General features: G+C 38.6%; 1 protein-coding gene across 1 annotated transcript; it reads left to right on the top strand.

Moving 5' to 3' along the window:
- The first annotated feature begins 4,122 nt into the window (after positions 1-4,122).
- tmem106ba (transmembrane protein 106Ba) lies at positions 4,123-16,275 on the top strand. Its single transcript, XM_031758564.2, has 8 exons — positions 4,123-4,274; positions 8,016-8,217; positions 8,903-8,966; positions 9,111-9,270; positions 9,528-9,668; positions 10,864-10,913; positions 10,998-11,051; positions 15,080-16,275. Exons 2-8 carry the CDS (start codon positions 8,028-8,030, stop codon positions 15,198-15,200), a joined length of 780 nt encoding a protein of 259 aa, XP_031614424.1. The 5' UTR covers positions 4,123-4,274; positions 8,016-8,027; the 3' UTR covers positions 15,201-16,275.
- Positions 16,276-17,430: the final 1,155 nt, after the last annotated feature.

Below are 17,430 nucleotides of genomic sequence, written 5' to 3'. Positions count from 1 at the left end.
AAAATACTTAAATAAATAAGGTTAGAAACACAATCAATAGTGGCACAGAGATGCCTTGCATTATAATTCTGCAATCATGGTCTATGGCATTGATAAAAATGCTGAGCAGACCCAGTTGATTCTGATTTTGAGTCAAGATGGCAAGAGGAAAAGATCTAAAGAGCTTTGAAAGAGGGCTCAATGTTTTATCACAAAAGCTTCAGTCACAAAGACTGCTCAGCGTGCCACTGTTTCAATAGGAACAGTGATTAAAGTGACATCTGCACTTAAGATGAAAGACATCAAACATCAGCTGTGGCCGACAGCAGACATTTGATCACCGTCATACACTTGCATGAGTGCAAAAATGTGATGGGAAAAGAAAAAAAGCAGCAGTTTCTCTAGCTGACAACAATGTTACTTAAACTTTAAAGCGCATGTAATAATATTTTCATAACGTAATTCTGCCTAAAACTCACAAGGTTCAGTATTCTGTATGGAATATTATTAAAACAATTTCATACATATACGTTTAAGTATGTAATATTGCAGGAACAGGACTTTCACTTGCAGCCTATTATATTTACAGCTTGCTGGTAGCATAAGTGAAAAGATTCAGTTGTGTTTTCCATAACATAATTTTCTTCGAGAGGATAATAGTTTTGGTTTTACTCTTCTGACATTTTGGTTGATTATATGCAGTGGATGTTTTATTTTTTAAATTTTAGATTTCTAGTAATAGATACTATTACTTTAGGATGGACGGGAAAGATGTCATTCTTCCTAACAAATACTGTTACCTTACTAGACTTTAAGTAAGGCAGTAGTGCTACTGAAATAGTAAGTTGGTAAAATGCTCTTAACTTCAGCCACTTAATACCATCAAATGCAATTTCAACATTTGCACATCCACAATAATAAATGTTTATACAAAACCCAGCCTCTCTGATTACCACAGTCTGAGAATGAAGTGCACTGTTAGGATAATATGAGGTCTTTAAGATATGATGGGCTTAATCATGTAAGACATGTGAGGAGAAGGATTTGAAATTCAGTTCAGTGAGACAATGAAGAGAAGCTATTATGGGAGAAATATGGTCTCTCTTTATCATCCCTGTTATTACTCTGGTTGACCAACTGGAGGCTTTGAATTACAACAGTCCAGCCTATAACTAGCAGCATCACTCTGAGTCGGGATGTTTATAATTTCAGAGACACTGCACAGATGAAAGAAAACAGTCTGACATTTTTGTTTAGCAAGCACTTTGAAGGACAAATCCTGGTCAAAAATGACTCCAAGATTTCTAACAGTGTTACTAGAGATATTCATAGTATGTGGTTAGCGCTTATGTAAATTTTGTTACAACCCTTTCACAAAGGCATCTTTTTTCCCCACTGCTATGTATCTATTATTTTAAAATTAAATGTTATTAAGAAATGTTCAGACAAAAGAGGGTTTTCTGGGAAAAAATGCCATATGTCAGGACAAAATACAGAGTGTGATTAAAGTGGTGGGTGGGCTCATTTACATCTTGAGAAAAGCCAATTGAATCTAATAATGAATTGAATACAGTTTTAAGGCTGTTATTTCCAACATCTACATGAATGTTAAAATCACCCACTGTAATTATTTCATCAGAACTGAGTAATGAATCAGATAAAAAGTCTGAGAAGTAAGACAGAAACTCTGAGTAAGGATGATAGATAAAAACAACATGTATTCTTGTAGGGTCTCTTCCTTATAATATAAAGTGCCTTGAGGCGATTGCTAATTTGGTGCTGAGTTAAACTGAACAACTGTTTTTTTGAGTGTATGTGTGTATTTTAGTTAGCGAGTACAAGTAAGGCTTGGCTTATAACTATCTAGATCCTTGGTTTATTACAAAAAACAAAAACAAACAAACAAAAAAAACTGCTACCACTCCTCCTCCTCACCCTGTGCTTTAAGGATCCTGGCAGTAAGAATGACTCAGGGGTGTTGATTCATTTAAAATAACTATCTTGCTGGAAAATGTTTGACTATTTATTTGTTAAAGGGAATTCTTCATTAGTAGAACACATATGTTCAAGTGCTTGTTAATCCAAGTATCTAATGAGATGTAACAACACTTAGCCACTCGATGCATGACACATACAGACACAATCAAGACGACCTGCTGAAATTCAAACTGAACATCACAATCACACGTGATTTAAGTGACTTTGATTGGGGCATTGTTGTTGATGCCAGACGGGATGGCCTGAGTTTCAGAAACTGCTGATCCACTGGGGATTTTCCTGAACAGCTATCTTGGGTTTTTCCGGGGGCCTGTAGGTTAGTACTTGGATGTGGACCCAGTGCAGAGCAGACACGGAGACAGCAAACTAATTCTCACAAGCCTTATTCTTTATCACAGGGACAAACTTGAAATACGAGGAAAGTATGCTTGGCTTGGCGAAACTGAACAAATGAGAATGCAATTAACAGGGAAACAAAAGGGGCTGGAACCTAAGGTGTTGGAGATTACAGGGTCAGAGTGGCTTACTTAGAGACAGACGGTGGCAGGAGGACAGGCAGGCGTGTGCAAGGGGGAGTTATTCCTGAGCGGCGGTGCCGAACGGAGGTGCGTGAATCCTGTCTTAGAGACCAGCGTCCAGAGAATGCGAGTGGCTGAGGAGTGGTGACGTGACGAGAACACTGGAGGCACAAAGAGTTACCAGCGTGGTTAGTTGACGAACTGGCGGAGATGGTGACGCTGGTAAATACCGGCTCACTTATCACTGGGAAACAGGGTCAGGTGAGTTGCACAGGTGAGACGATGAGGGCCCCGCCCCAGGGCGGATCCCCGTGAGTCATAACAACAACAATGGAAAGGTACCAGAAGCTCACCCAGACTATGACAGGGTTTACAGAGGATGGTTTAAACAAATTAAAAATACCCAGTGAGCAGCAGTTTTCTGGTTGGAAATGCATTGTTGATATCAATGGTCAGGTAAGAATGACCAGGCTGCTTTGACCTGATAGGCAGGTAAGAGCAACTCAAATAACCACTCGTTACAACTGAGGTATGCATAACATGTAAAATATGTCAAACCTTGAAGCAGATTACAGATTACAGCAGCAGCTTGTCGGACAAGAACAGAACAATGAGGTTACAATTCACAGGCTCACTAAAACGGCACAATAAAAGGTCTGATGACTCATGAGATCTGATGACTCATGAGATGAAACGGGCAAAAATTGGGGTAAATGGTCTGTATTTATATAGCGCCTTTTTGGTCCCTAAGAACCCCAAAGCGCTTTACATACCCAGTCATTCACCCATTCACGCACTGGTGATGGCAAGCTACATTGTAGCCACAGCCACCCTGGGGCGCACTGACAGAGGCGAGGCTGCCGGACACTGGCGCCACCGGGCCCTCTGACCACCACCAGTAGGCAACGGGTGAAATGTCTTGCCCAAGGACACAACGACCGAGACTGTCCGAGCCGGGGCTCGAACCGGTAACCTTCCGATTACAAGGCGAACTCCCAACTCTTGAGCCACGATCGCCCCATAAACAGCATGAAAGAATGGATCCATTCTGCAGGATTCAGGCTGCTGCTGGTGGTGTAAATGTGTGGGGGATACTTTCTTGGCATGCTTTGGGCCTGTTAGTGCCTACTAAGCAATGATTATATCATTTCAATCTATGCCACAAATAATAAAGGCAGTTATTAAGGCAAAAAAGGTCCCAACGCAGTACCAGCAAGGTGTAACTAATGAAGTGGCCAGCTACATAATCGAAAACAGGTCAGAAAATGAATATATATATATTTTTAATCTGAGGGATTTTGTTTTATTGTTGTTGTTTTTTATTTAAATATTGAATACCGATGGGAACGATTATTAAATCGTTAATGTTTTTTGCAACTTTTCACTTTAAGTTGCAGTATCTTCGGGTCCCAGCAGGGGGCGCAGTACACACGTTGCAACTGATATTTTTGCCACTAATTGTGGAAGTAACTGCTGTTGCTGCAGCAGTATGTCAGAAAGAGTAATAATGACCTGAACAAAGGCAGTTCATAGTTCATAGCATTACACAACGAACAAACATGTCTTATTTGAGTAATGACTGGGTGTGCCCCAGTGCAGTTTCACCCCCAGCATCCCGTTTGTTTGAACACAGTGCAGACGGATAAATCAACTATCACCGGCCTGCCCAATGAGAAGAGCGGGGGGCGTTCCTGGCGTTATTCTTCGCTGGCGCGTGAACCACAACAAACAACAGAGATACAGCGGATGGCAAATAAAACAGACTAAAACACACATAAGGTAAGCGGTTAGGGGAATGTTAAACGAACGTCTGTTAGATATTTAACGACTTCGACGACGTACCAACCGTCGATCCGTGCGGGTTTTAATTAAATGTCTGAATTACGTTTGGCAGCCTACAGTCGACGCGGAATACGGTTTTTCGGAGTGTGTTTAAATTAAAAAAAAAATATATGAGCTAAATGTGCCTCCTGTTTGTAAGAATAAAGGCATAAAACCCGCTTTCCTCCGGCCGGTACTGTGTGTCCTCGGCTAGCCTTAACAGCTCAGCAGCAGCAGCAGCAGCAGCAGTAACAGCATGGCGGCCTGGGCTGTGTGTCATCTATGTAGACAAACGGCAACAGCCTGGATGAGTCTGGAGCATTTCTTTATAGTTTTATGTTGAGCAACCCTCAGATGAAACAGCGTGAATCTCCAACGGTGTGGAAAAAGGCAACTCAAACATGACGGTGCTATACGTGTTGGGAAACACCGGCCTACTTTACGGTTTAAAACAAATAACTGTAGAGTTCTTTATTATGAGGATATTAGTTCAAGCAGAACTGCCAGTTACTGCTCATTTACTTAAGTGTACTCACATGAAATCGTAGTATACTTGAAACTATAGCTGGTTTATTAATACTTAAGCAGTTTTTTGATATTATTGTATGACAGACCGATATTAGCCACTTTATATAACACGTTTTCTTATATTATTATACTTGAATATGGTACTGTGCTTATTTACATTATATTACTATTTACAACTGCTGATTAAGTAGTGTTTTAAATACCAGAGAAACACAGAAAATGATGTAAGTCAGGGTGGATATTAATTGGCATTAATTGATCGTGCCTATAGGAAAATCTATAGGGAAAGAATGACTTGCAACTGAAATGCATCCAGACACTTATTAGGGGACTTTTCAAGCAATATTTAAATTAACCTTAATTTAAATGGCTATCTGGACAAAACAATGTATAAAAGTAACAGAAAAATCGGATAAACCAGCTGAAAAAGTTTACTGACTTTGCCTCAAAACAAGATTTCATTATATTTTTACCACTGTCTTTGCTGTTGCTTAATCTCATATAGAAATGGGCCTAAATTCCAAACTGTTTTAGCAATTGTGAGACCGAACACAGTACAGAGACACAAAGCAGGCAGATGGCAAGTGTGTGACTTACATGTCCTAAGCCCCCACTGGATGCCATTGTTTTGACAATACATAGTCAGAAAGCCATGCCAGCATGGCTAAAATGAGCAAATAACCTAAGAGAGCTGGACAATTTGAAACTGGTTGTTGTGGGGAAAAATAAAATGCACCGGTACCAGTGCCCAGCAGCATCTGTTTTAAATGAGCACAGCCCTAAAAATGCCTCACATTGGAGTAAATGTACTTTGGAAGATATGGAGCAGATTTTTCCTGTTCAGTGAACACGTCTGCTAGTCATTAGAGTCAGATTGATATGACAAAGCAGTCTTAAAGCAATAATATCATTAAAAAAACAGATTGTTCACATATTTATAAGCTTGAAGAAGCACATCACACAGCAAAGCATATTTACAAGTCCTCAAGTTATGTCTGAATTATGACTATTAATTCCTAGTTATGGCATTCTATGAATGTAAAGCTGTAGTACTGTGCAAAAGTTAATTTGCCCATCATTTCTTCGTATTTTGTTGGAAAAATAGGAAATAGGTCCAGCGATTTATTGAAACATGCACACACATACATGGAAATACAGTATGTAAGACAAAAACAGAATTTGTGCAGTTCTGAGAAGCTTGAAAGTCAATACTTGGAGCTGTTAACAATTTGATGTTTTCCAGATGGTATTTTCTGGTGGATTGAAGTCTGATTGTAGTTTCTGTATTTATAATTCCATCAGTTTCAACAAACTGGTGAAATGCAGCCCCAAACCATGACAGAGCCTCCACCATTTTACACTAGGCACTCGCTGTTTTACTTCTCTTTTGAGCTCCTCCTCACATACTGATTTTAAATTTTAAATTTGGATTCATCACTTCATATAACCTGTTACCATTCACTTTCAGTCCAGGTCTTGTATAATTTGACATACCTCATTCTTTTTTTCCCATTCCTTATCAAAGGTTTCTTGACAGACACCCCTCTTCTGAGACCATTTGCGATAAGGCTTCAGTGAACATTAGATCAATCGCAGGTCCTGTAACAGGTCTTTGGTGGATTTTTGTTTTTTTTCTAATGGACATGACTCGATTCAGATGCTGTTCATCTGCTGCAGGCAGTTTTTTTCCGCACAGCTGTAAAAGGATGAAAAGGGTATTGTCATCATGCCTGGTGGATGGGTAGTGTGGATACAGAAGTCACACTTGAGGGAATGTGGGATTTTGAAATTGAAATTGAAATTTTTTTGGCCTACCACTTCTTTTGTCTTCCACTTGTCTGGTTTCCTTAAACATTATTAAAGGATACATTATACACCATGCCGAGATACTCAGAAGTTTTTGGCTAATAGCTCTTTGGAAACAACATTGTTGGTGTAAAATTGGTTCTTAAAGTTCTCAGTTATGTACAGAGACAACACTACGTCATCCCTGAATTTAGTTACATTTCTTTTTTTTCTAAAATCTTGAGTGATTCAAAGGTCACTTAAAGGAAGGGGACTGCAAGGACTGGCCAATATCCAAAGAAAGACTTTGAAAGCCTGGAGAATTACTGCTCAGGACCACTTTAAAAAATGACTAGAAAATCTGTGTCCTTCAAAGCAATTCATAAATAACTGAAAGATAATGTGTGAATTATGCTTCAGTGGGAAATCTATGTTGTAACTATATTGCGTCTATGTTGCATAGTAACCAGCAACTCATTTTAAACCTTTGTCATAAACTTCTATGTAACCTGACGTGCGCCTAGTGAGAAATGTAACTACACATTGTGTCGACAAAGCCCACAACAACTTGAATGGCGTGGTCGCTTCTAGTTAAAAGGAGTTTCCAATTACGGCATAGATTTCCCACTGTAGTCCAAATCAAGCTTAACTTGAGGCAGCTTACGATCTCAACGGTCTCATGTACTGAGTTTGTTTCAGTCTATAGAAATTAATATTTTATACTTTAAAAAGAGCAAATAGGTCAGTATTTAGAGGTTGGAGAGGTAGGTGGTAGACACCATAGTTTGCACCAACTCCCGTCCCGTCCTCTCCTGACAGGAAAGACTTTTGTACTTCAGTTGTATCAATTTGATTGGATTATTATCTGTGTATTAGTATCTATTAGAAAGTACTCATTTAGGGTTGGGTATTAAAAACTACTCATTAGATTTAGGAAAAAGACTGGTTTGAGTTAAAATACAGCAGTTCCCGCTTCTTTTAAAACTCTGTTTCCTTGGTTGTCACTGTGACAGTAAAGTCATACTGACGGTGGAGAAAAGAATGTGACAGTTTGTCTCCGTGACCATGAGCAATTCAATTACTTTTTCATTCCTGTCACATTTTGCCATGAGACTGGTCTAAATATTTAACTTACAAATGTGTTAGTTAAATGTATTTTATACAACATTGAAAAATAGAGAAGAATAGAGTCTATGTTTGAATTCCAACAGATTTACAAAAGACTTTTGTGATGAAGTTTGTTTCCCTGGGAAGTGTTTACTGGGATACATCCAGATCTAATTTTACATCCAAATGGCTCTCTGGCATGTGGTTAGTCAGCATGGCGTGCTGAACTTGTGCAGAAGTTCCTCTCTCTGTATGTTCTTTTTTTTCTGCTGATTACAGACAGCTGCAGCTATGGGCAAGACCCAGTCACTCTTAGCTAAGCACAAAGACGAGAGTCAAGACGCTCTGACGGAGTATGGGGGGAGTCACACAGAAGAGGATGGAAAGAATGGAGATGTGTCTCAGTTCCCCTATGTGGAGTTCACTGGACGGGACAGCGTTACCTGCCCTACATGCCAGGGCACTGGCAGGATCCCTCGTGGTAAAACTTAAAGCTGTTACATGTTTAACTGTTAAGAGTTTTTTAAAAGCAGAGATATCAAAGCACCCATCTGTACAAAATACTCATGAATCAAGTTGAAATTTACAAGAATACCATCCTAATTTATTATAAACCTTTAGTAATGGCTTAATGAATGCTGTATGCATTTGGTTTTATCAAGTTTGATTGACAACTCTGCATTATAAGGAAACATGCAATCCAACTGCTTGCACATTTTCATGCAAGTGTTGCTTGTCTTTGCATCACCTTTTCCACATGTGGCCTCAATTTCCAACCAGTAAGAAAAGCAAGGACAAAAACGGAAATATTGCTTACAAAAATTGTTATAACTTAAAGTCGAAAGTTATAACTTGAAGTCGTAGTTATGTTCTTAAGACCACAGTTCTTTTTCTTGGCAACTATTAAAACTGGCTTGGCCTACACTTGCTTATCAGTCATCCCAGTTTACTTAAAACCAGATCTGGAACTCAGGATTGCACATTTCTGCCAAGGCCAAGTTTTCTGGATCAAGAGGAATAGAAATCTAGTCAAGACCTGAAAATTGCAATTTTAAGTGAGAAAAAACAACTAGGCGAAGATTCTTCTTTGGATGTAGTTTTAAAGCAGTGATGCAAAATCGATTCCAGCAGTTACACTTTTTTTTTTTTTTAAACTCATTCAACAGGTCAAGAGAATCAGCTTGTGGCTCTGATTCCATACAGCGATCAAAGGCTCAGACCAAGCAGGACGTAAGTCTGCATTGTGTGCTCTTTTTATAGATTAACTGCCTTAGCTGTGCGTGTGATGAAACAAAATGAACACACAGCAGCACGACAGACTTTGAAGTCAACAGCTGGTTTCAGCTTTTGACTTCTTCTTTCAATCTCCTGCAGAAAGCTGTATGTCACAATATCAGTCGCTCTGTGCCTGCTGCTGTCTGGCCTGGCAGTTTTCTTCCTATTCCCTCGCTCCATTGATGTCTCCTATGTGGGAGTGAAGTCTGCCTATGTCTCCTATGACCATGACAAACGAACTGTCTATCTCAACCTTACAGTAAGTTTGAGCACTTTATAATAAATAATACATAATATATATACTAAAATAAAACTTTATTAATAATCTAACTGAATTTACTGATAGTATTGCATCAGTAGAATATAGCATGGTTTAATTTTTAATTTTTGAATAACGCATTTTTTTAAATATTTAAATTGATGCTAGCATGCTTAGACAGGCAATGGCCATGGGCAGCTCCAAGTCAATAATGCTTGCTAACAAGTTTGCCATAATAACTACCTTCTTTTCTCTAGAACACACTGAACATCACCAACAATAACTACTATGCCATAACTGTGACCAACATCACAGCCCAAGTCCAGTTCTCCAAGACGGTGATAGGGAAGGCCAGGCTTAGCAACAGCACAGTGATCATACCACTGGATGAACAGCAGGTAGGTTGATATACTTTTTCTGTGTTTACACACGGAGAGCACTTCTTCTCACATATTTTCTCAGATAGAATATGGGTTCTCCTAAATGTTGAAATCCTCTTGAATCAAATATGATGTGGCTTTTTCTCTCAGGAAACTCACATGATTTGCACTAACCTCAAACTTTATTATGCATAAATGGAGTTTGTGCATCAGTCGGCTTTGTTTGTTTTTCTGAAGTTTCCAGATTCTCTATGAAACAGCCTACATACACAAACACTCGTACATATATTACATACAATTTCCACTTACCTGTCTGCACAACTTGGCAACCCACAGGCATATTCAAGGTGTATGTGTGCATCTAAGACCAGGTAGATGCTAAAGGAATTGGCGTCAGTTCACTATTTCGTTCCTATTGTACTACTGCAGCACCTTCTTACTGTGAAAACACAATACAGAGTGAGGCCTTAAAAACATGGGGAAATAAAGTAAAGGTCTTTCTGTGCAGCTGGCTGTGAGATGAGTGTGCAGAGGCCATCTACAAAGTTTAGCTCTGGAAGATGCTTCAAAAATATACAATTCACCAAAACCATTTCACACATTACTGGTTTGTTAGTTATGGTATGAAATAAATTTTTAAAAAAAGGCTAAATCATTAAAATCACTACAGCATTGGTGTTCTGATAAATATATCATAGCAGGCCATATAGGAGGTTACCATTTTTCTGCACCCCAGTGTCAGTATTATAATGTTGCGGTGTAGTTTGGAGATTGTCTTGATCACTTAGCTCAGTGAGCCCTAAAAATGTACAACTGAGCACAAAGTAACCCTCTCAGTTCGTTTTTTTTTTTTTTTTTCTTGACTTTCTTTATATTGCTTGTGGATTTGAAACGTGTCCAGCTGGGGCTTTTCTGTGTGACGTTTGCATGTTCTCTCTGTGCTTGTGTGGTTTCTCTCCAGATACTCTAGCTTCCTCTTACAGTCCAAACACATGCATAGGTTTAGGTTGACAGGCAAGTCTAAATTAGCCATAGCTGTGAGTGTGAGCGTGAATGTTATCTGTGTTAGCTCTGTGATAGACTGGCGACCTGTCCGGGGTGCACCCTGGTTTTCCTCTGTAACAGCTGGGATAGGCCCCAGCCCCCCGCTGGATAAGTGGAAGAAAATAGATTTTCAAATCTAATATCTTTTCTCTCTGAATTGTGTTTACAGATTGATTACATGGTCCCCACCATCATCGCTGATGAATTGAGTTATATGTTGTGAGTATCTTATTTGAAATCCTATTAATAAGGCATTTACACTCAGATCGCTGTCATGTTTAATCTTACTTGTCTCTCTTTCAGTGACTACTGCACCTTACCAACGATTAAAGTTCACAACATAGTGGTCATGATGCAGTAAGTATGACAAGATATTGAATATTTTTCTTGATTTTTATGTCTAATACTGTGCTCAGCTGAGCATCAGTCTTTTCTCTCAGCTTCCTCCTCCACACTCGCATAACTTCACCCACACAGATACACACTGAAGATCTGCCCAGAGCAAACAGCCTTCTGCTGTGGGGCACTGTTCAGATCAGCAGAAGCCCCGGGGCTTTGGGTGCTTTGCTCATTTACACGTCAAATCTGACATGGAAGCAGACTGTAAATTTAGCAGTTAACATTTCTCCTAATTAATTCTCTGAATCCAATGTGGGTGAAGGCAAACCGTTGGCCTCTAGCCAAGTATCATTACACTGATGAATGCCAGTAAAAATGAGGATGAGAAAAGCAGCCAATACCCTAAAACCTAATGTAGCCTTTCAGTGGTTTTATATCTAGACCATGATACAATAAAGGCCAGTTGTGATTGTCTAATGGAGTGTCTTGGTGCAATTGAGAGAAATCACTGCATTAATTTGCTTCTAAAAAGGCTTTTATTTTTAAAATCCCTTCAGTCTGTCTTGAATATTTTAGGAAGATGAATCAAACAGATGGATTTATAAGAATAACTATAGTATGCATAAGAGAAAATTATATTACGCTTGTAAAAATGGGGGATGGGTCAGCTTCAGATAGTTTTTCTTCTCTTTCCTCAGTATGGTGTTAGTGAGGGAAGATGTCACTAATACTGTATTTTTTTTTTCTGTGTTTGCAACCAGTTAGAAGAAAGCTGGCTTAAAGGGTGAGCTTAAAGAGTCCGGTGCTACAACAGCCTAAGGCAGAAGTTCAGTATAAGCTAAATAACGCCCCCACCCCCCATGTGTGAAGAATGCAGAATGACTCTAAAAGAGTCCAAGAATAGAATGGATTTCCTTTAAAAAGTCAGTTCTGACAAAAGTAATGATGAACAAAGTTATTCAATCTGGGCTGTTTTGTGTTTTTCCCTCCACTTCAGTGTTAGTACACTGCCTCTCACAGCTGACAGTGTGAAAATGATGGCGTGTCTTTGTGAGAAATTATTTGCTTGCACTAGTAATTGACTCTCTTCAAAAAATTAGGAAGCAAGTGCATGTTTAAAACTGGTTTGATCATCACTTCTGCTATTTAAACAGACAAGCATACCAAGCAAATAAGTAATTATATTAATACCATGCAGTGACATACAGGGGAAAAAAAGCGTGTTACTCTCGCTGCAGTCTGCCAGAAATATCTTAAGGTAAAAGCAGCACCGCTCTGTAAGACTGCTGTATACCTGTGAGTGCTTCTGCAGCTCCAACAGAGCCAGATGTCCACTCTCTACTTCAGTTTGTCCTGTCACTTTCAAAAGCTGCATTCTTCATGTTAAACCTCTTTTTTTGTATATCAATCGTTTAAGCTTAATACATTTGTACTGGACACTTCAGTATTCAAAAGCAGTTTCTGCAAAATAAGATGTGTCAAGATCACATCCAAAGCCTATAAACCAAACAAGCTCAAGCTTGTCATACTAAGCTTACATACAAAGCACAGCTTAGAAGGCTGCTAACCTCATTGATCTCATTATTATAAATGTCAGGCCAATGAGGTAATATCAATAAAAAAAAAAAAATTATAAAGCTTTTAGCAATACTGGATTTTCAGATGGACTAATTTAAATTTAAGTTTTACCCCTAGGAAATTTTAAAATCCATCAGACTACAGTCTAAATGTGCAGAGGAAACGGGGGTTTATCAGCTTTATTTGCAAGATTTTCGACACCTTGGCAGCAACTACAGCTTTCTAACGATGCACCAATGCAACTTCTCCCAGCTCTGATACGACACAGATCTCTTGGCTTCATGCATTTTTCAATGTCAAGTACTTATCTGTTACTAATGTTAAATGAATAATCTGTTTTCACAGTCACTCTGAGGATCAGACTGGAAGTTAATTTTATACATAAGGCAATGTCAGGCTTGGCTTCACTGCTTTGTTTAAATAACTGTAGTAAGTCCAAGAATGTAAATTTAGTTGATTGGCATTTCTTAGTAAAATTTAAAAAATCCCAGTGAGACCAAAGCAAATACAGGGGAAGGGGGGGTCACTGTCCTCATTGTTTGCACCAATCTCTTTTCAGCTCACTGTGCGACTCTTCACAACTACTGTTTATTCTAGTTTCTCCTTTGCCTGCTCTCAATGTGAGTTTTCTTATTATCATGCAAACTTGTCAAGTGAGGAGTGGAACTGATAGCTGTGAAGTCATAATCCTTGGAGTCGATTTTGTGATGTTGTATGTACAATGAAAGCCTCCCAACCAGTTTTTGACTGTAATAAGAGCAAGAAAGAGAAGTCAGCAGGGCCGGGGTGTTATCTGAGCTTTTCAGCCGTGTCAGCATGACTCACCTGAAAAGCTGTGGTTGACTGTTGATGTAGCTAACTGCTGACACTTTGCTCTATGCTATCTCAGATCTCCTGCTGCTAATGCATGTTGTAGTAAATGCAGAATAACATAGACCTGAGGCCTGTACTATGAAGCTAGATTTATGACTTAGGTCCAGTCTAAAGGTTTCTGTGTCACAAAAGTGGATTTATTTTTATCTGACTAAGTCACAGTGGTAACTTAGACTGAACAGATAACCTGCTTCTAATCAGATTGTGTTTCATGTTTTGGTTGAAAATGAGCTAGAAGCACCATGTTTTCACTGATTCTTTTATTTACAGCATGTATTAAATGCTATGTAGATTATCTACTGGGGGAATATGTTTTATATGTGCAAGTCGTTAAGCCGTACCACCGCTTAAACCACTGATTGAAGCACCTGAAATGTGCACTGATTTATTTTGTTATGCTGAAATTGTATAAATGTTGTTGTACTTGATTCTAATCTACTGCTTAGTCTCCTTTACACTGCTGGACGCTACAAGAACACACAGCAGGAATACCTGTTCAATCCATAAAGTTGTTTTCACTTTGATATGCTGACAACGTGCAGCAATTTTAATTTAGCTTTAATGTTAAAATGGATCCAGTTTACAGTTTCACAGCAACTAAACAGCAGCACAGAGAGCGTGCTCAGAGATAAAATAACTTGAATTCAAATGTTTTGGACTACTCTGTGCTCGAAATCACCAGATTAATTATTTTCTGCAACATTATTTTTTTGTTTTATTTGCAGTGATGTTTTTTTTTTTTATCTCCTAATCACAATTTTATCATCATCATCAGTTGATAATATTTCTGATTGGAGTAGACAGCACCTATTAGGATTCTTTCATGCAGAAGAAGAGTCGCATAACTTGCAAAACGCCCAGTTTTGTTTGAGCACGCACAGAGCCTGATGCATATCCCCTGCCTGACAGAGGAAGCTGATAAACCCTGTTCGTAACTGTGATAACGGTTATCTCCAGCTGTGGTTTGGGGTTTTGTTAGGACAGCTAGCATAAAGAAAGCCTGGCTGTGTTGAATTTTGTTTGTAGTCTGCCCCTCAAGTGAGGATCAGAACAATAAGCTGTCCAAACCCAGCAGTCAAAACGTCAACTTCAGAAGTTGTTTGTTTTGAAGATAAAATGTGTTGTTTCTTATTGATTTTTACTGTCCTGAATCCAGATTGATCAGATTTGTTACTATTTTCAAGATATTTAATCTTTTTAGCTGTTTATAGGGTACATGGCTGCGATAGTTGACTTTTAATCATAAGTTGTAAGCTCTTCATGGATGCTTCAGATGATAATGTTTCCCCTTGCTTGAATTTTTGAAAAAATATGAAAAACTGCTCTATGCAGAGAAGACTTGATATGTAACATAGAATAACATAGTGGTTTATTCCACTTCAATTCACAAGAACGCTGCACAGAATTTATTTAGAGCTTAGGCCAGAACAAGATGTTGAGTCTAGGTGTGATAGATCTACAGATGGAGGAAATGCACTGATGTAAGTTCTGAGCTACAGTACTTAATGATATCAGTGATATCAGACTGCTGCACAACTATTTCCACTTACCTCATCTTGCGCTTTGATCATGTTTGACTCTTGTTTGCTTTTCAGGGTGATGGTGACGACGTCTTACTTTGGCCACACGGAGCAGGTCTCCCAGGAGATGTACCAGTATGTGGACTGTGGGGGGAACACCACCTCGTTGCACGGGCATGTGCAGGTCTACCAATAAGGGAAACAAAAGAGCTTAGGCATCAGATACTGCTGTTGACCTCCATACAAAACATCTTTGCTTTTAATTTAGTCGTAGTGGCTCATCAGTTTTTAAGTCCTGAATAGTTTACTCTGTTTAGAGGACAAACATGATGTTTAGAATAGACGTTTTGCAATAAAACCACCAAACGATGGTTTATCCCTCGTGAACCAGACCTGTAAATCCTTCTGATGGCCCACAGACGAGAGGTTTGTAGTTTTTCCAGGCTGGTAAAAACAGAGCACATTATTCAATATCACTCCTCCTCTGTATTTGAAATACTGGAAGCAATAGCTTTACTTACGATGCACTTTAGCTGGGCCTTTTGAAGAGAAGGTAATGTGAATATTGCTTAAATAGAAGGGGAAAGCTGCTCACAGCCCCTCTCATTCTACACCACTTTATGAAATAGTTTCTAAAACGTGTGAGAGAGAAATGACTTTTGAAAGTAAAACTACTGAGGTGTTCCTAATCATTCCTTTCTGCTCTTATTTGACTCCTTTCTACAAACAGCCTCTCTCTTTTCGTTTCATGAATTTTGTTAGTGTGTAGAGCAGTACAGCAGACTCATGTCATCACTGATTTATTCTAAACTTTTAGTTTTTGTGCGGTGTGTGTAACTCTGTTAATCATCAGGTTAAAAGGTATGCGTGACTACTCTGAAGACCTTAATGAGCATATTTTACAGAAAAATAAAATACTTTTCACTTGATAAGAAAATAACTTATAATATTTTTATGTCATAGGCTTATTCATACAAATGTCACCTTTTTTTAAAAATTTAAATTAATCCTATTTTTGTGGGCCATGGTGTAATTTGCTGTTTTGATCACATAAATATAATTTCTTAAATCAACATGCAAAGTTTCACAGTTTAAATCACTGCAAAATCTGCGCATTTCTACACGTCATTTTGAAGAAAGTAAGCCGAAATCAAGCTCTTTGTAATATTCCATGAAAGTGAAAGTTTCCCAGCTATTTTCTAACATCTAAACAGTGGTTTTGTGTTTTTCATGCATGCCGGTGACAATAAAATCAATTCATTTTGAGCGTTTCTTGTGTTTTCTTGGTGTGCTTGTAATACACTGTGTACACACCGAGTGGTGCCAAATGTCTCATTCAGCTGAAATATGAAGGTCCCCAAATTCTTACCTTTTCATTACTCCATTGTTATTAATGCACATTAATACTTGAAACTGGACCTTCAAAAGACAAGAAAAAGTTTCACCTTTCTATTGTGGTGAAAGGTTTCAGTGGACTTGATGCAGATGTTTGAGCACTAAATAAGAGAGAAAATTGGCAGGTTTCTTACAAATGTGCGAAAACGAATTTCATCTGATCATAAATTAGTTGTCCATAAATTATTTTGTCTGGAAAATGTACCCGACACAAACATCTTCCTTTTATTGAGGATAACAGGGTGGTTTTATTGTATTACACCAAAACGATTATACTTGCAGTATCCTCACAACCCACCAGGGGGCTGCAGCTATTGTAGAGTGACCAGATACTGTACTTTAATCTGGAACCTGTTCTTTCTTCTCACATAATGAAATAGTGTCCCATATTCTGGTCTAGTTCACGAACATGTGTCTCCAAATAACTTCTCTTTGTTGTTATCTGTGCATTCCTACTGAAACCCAGAGATGAAAATTGGAAATAAGATTGCAAATTTGCAGTAATATTGCAGAAGACCAGTGACAAACTTTAGTATAACTGTCCTTCATATTCCTCATGTCAAATATGTTTATCTGCCTCTTAGCATTAGTACAGTGTCCCACATTGTCCCACACAAACACACTCATTAATGTTGTTGGGATCCGGTCACGAACCTCTTCACTCCAGCAGCTATCCACAGAGCTGAAGCACATCTGTTAACTTCCATTTATGCTCATAATAGATTAGAATTGAGGCTATGGTTGTAAAGCTGTGTGTTTAAGCTATTTATTAATGATAATAATAATATTTATTATTTTTTAAAAGAACCTAATTTTGTTGTCTGCTTTCAAAACTTCTTTCTGGTGTTATCCTCTGTTTGTTTCCTAAAGTGAGAGGCACAGGCCCCTTGTGTATCATGGTATGTTCACATCTGTTGCAGTCATTAAACCACCAGCTCACTTCCACTCCAGGATCCAGGTCACAGGTCTAGACCAAAGCTACGCTGGAATACATACAACAGAGAAAAAACCCTCTCGCTCCCATCGCTAAT

The sequence above is a fragment of the Oreochromis aureus genome, linkage group 11, assembly GCF_013358895.1.
Source record: "Oreochromis aureus strain Israel breed Guangdong linkage group 11, ZZ_aureus, whole genome shotgun sequence".
NCBI lineage: Eukaryota > Metazoa > Chordata > Actinopteri > Cichliformes > Cichlidae > Oreochromis > Oreochromis aureus.
Note: the sequence above shows the minus strand (reverse complement) of the source record. Positions and strands in the feature narration are given on the sequence as shown.